Source organism: Malurus melanocephalus, unplaced genomic scaffold, assembly GCF_030028575.1.
Source record: "Malurus melanocephalus ecotype Western Australia unplaced genomic scaffold, MMel_1.1 scaffold_279, whole genome shotgun sequence".
Taxonomy (NCBI): Eukaryota; Metazoa; Chordata; class Aves; order Passeriformes; family Maluridae; genus Malurus; species Malurus melanocephalus.
In genome coordinates, this window is record NW_026623511.1 from 1,004,362 (window position 1) to 1,006,182 (window position 1,821).

The 1,821-nt window shown below is 58.1% G+C and overlaps 1 protein-coding gene across 1 annotated transcript in view; it reads left to right on the top strand.

The window, feature by feature from the left end:
• The window catches only part of LOC130579575 (C-factor-like), a 4,972-nt gene extending 3,628 nt beyond the window's left edge, over positions 1–1,344 (top strand). The window contains exon 6 of the mRNA XM_057376484.1: positions 774–1,344. Within this exon, the coding sequence (XP_057232467.1) occupies positions 774–887 (114 nt within the window). The 3' untranslated portion in view covers positions 888–1,344. The remainder of the gene's footprint in view (positions 1–773) is intronic.
• The last annotated feature ends 477 nt before the right edge of the window (positions 1,345–1,821 follow it).

A 1,821-nucleotide genomic window follows, 5' to 3' on the forward strand; every position in this document is an offset into this window, starting at 1 on the left:
CCCAGGCTCAGGGCTGAGCTGCAGCAAGGCTGCCATCATCAACATTTCCAGCTCGGCAGGGTCCATTAAGGAAGTCTTTATATGGGAAAAGTCTCCCATGGTCTCGTATCGCTGCAGCAAGGTATGCGCTGTTCCCAATATGAGTCCAATTGTCTTTTCTCAGCAAACAATTCCCCAGGCCCTTCAGTATCTCCTCCCTGGATTCCTGAACTTCTCTGTGCAGTCTCTGAGGTCCTGTCTGTCACTGCATCCACGTCACGGCACATTGTTGTACCTGTTCCTGCATAAGTCCCCTGCAACCCCCTTCCTTTCCACCACCATCCCCTCCCTGTCTCCCCACAGGCTGCTCTGAACATGCTGACCAAGTGCCAGTCCCTGACACACCAGGAGCACGGCATCCTCTGCGTCGCTCTCCACCCCGGCTGGGTGCACACCGAGTTGGGGACCTTAGGGTCATATACGGTAAGAGATSTCCTGGCCCTGGTCTGGAACAACCTTGTTATTTGGGAAATCAGATCTTCCTGGATCTGATCTTCCTGGGGACTGAACTGCTACTGAACTGTGTCATGTTGAGCATTGTGGGAGCTGCTGGGCAGGTTCCCTGGAGGCACCTTCCCACAAGGGATGGAGATGAGCATCTAGGAAGTCTTTTTGCCTGCTTCTGGCCTCTCCTCACTCATTCCAGAGAGCCCAGAGTCTTGACCAATGATCTGTTCCAGRGCAGGCCTTGGTCTGACCTCGGGCACAAAACTGCTTCTCCTTCTGCCCCACAGCCCCCTGTGAGAGTGGATGACAGCGTGCAAGGGATGCTGAAGGTCCTCTCCTCCATCTCTGAGAAAGACAGCGGCCTCTTATTGGACTGGGAAGGGAAGGTTGTGCCCTGGTGAGACACCACTTCAGGATCCTGGTGCCGGGACCCTGTGCCACTGCTCCCCCTGCCCCACATCCTCAATAAACTCCTGCTGAGAGTGCAACAACAGCTTGTTCATTGCCAGCTCRCGGGATGGCCCCTTCCCACATGAGGTGGTGCCCACAGCTGCCCCTGACCCACRGCTGTCACTGGCATCCCCATGAGTGACAACCTGCAGGTCCCATGGCACCGTGAGTGCCCTCTGGAGACCTCCCCTCCAGGAGGCACTGGAGAAGCTGGAGCAGGTCCCCTCTCCTGAGGGGARAGAGATCTTCTGAGCTCCTGCAGGACTGGGGAAAGGCTGGGTTTTCTGAGGGGCTGGGGGTCACAGGGACCAGGTGCCMTCTCCCCTCAGCWGGGGGATGCCTGGTCACAGGTGGGACAGAGGGACACRCAGCACTCGGGCAGAGCACAGGGATCCTGTGCCCRGCTCAGACCAGGGGTTTCAGAYTGAGTGTGGAGATGGAGCAGAGAGGCATCAGCTGCMAGAGTTTATAGAGATGGGGGGTATAGAGGGACCAGAGGGGCACAGGAGGAGTGGGAAAGGGGAGAAAAGAGGCATCCCAAGCCCTTCTCGAAGCTCCACAGCCAAGCACCTCATCCCCATCTACTGGGCAGCCTGAAAGAGGCACAGCCCTGCTACCACAAGCCAGAGTATGGGTGGGCAGGAGAGGRGACATTTCCTGGGCAGAATGGCTATGAAGGTGGGAAATGGGACTTGGTCCTGGGACAAAACATCAGCACAACCCTCCTGAGAGGTTCAGTCCCCRGTGCTGCTGTCCCAGTCTCTGTGAGAACCAGGCAGTGAGTGCRTGGCTGGGGCAGGGGGTGCCCCATGGGCTCCCTCCCCTCCATGGGCCCTGTGCCTGGCACAGCATCCCCAGCACCTCCCCTGCACCTCACCTTGCTGG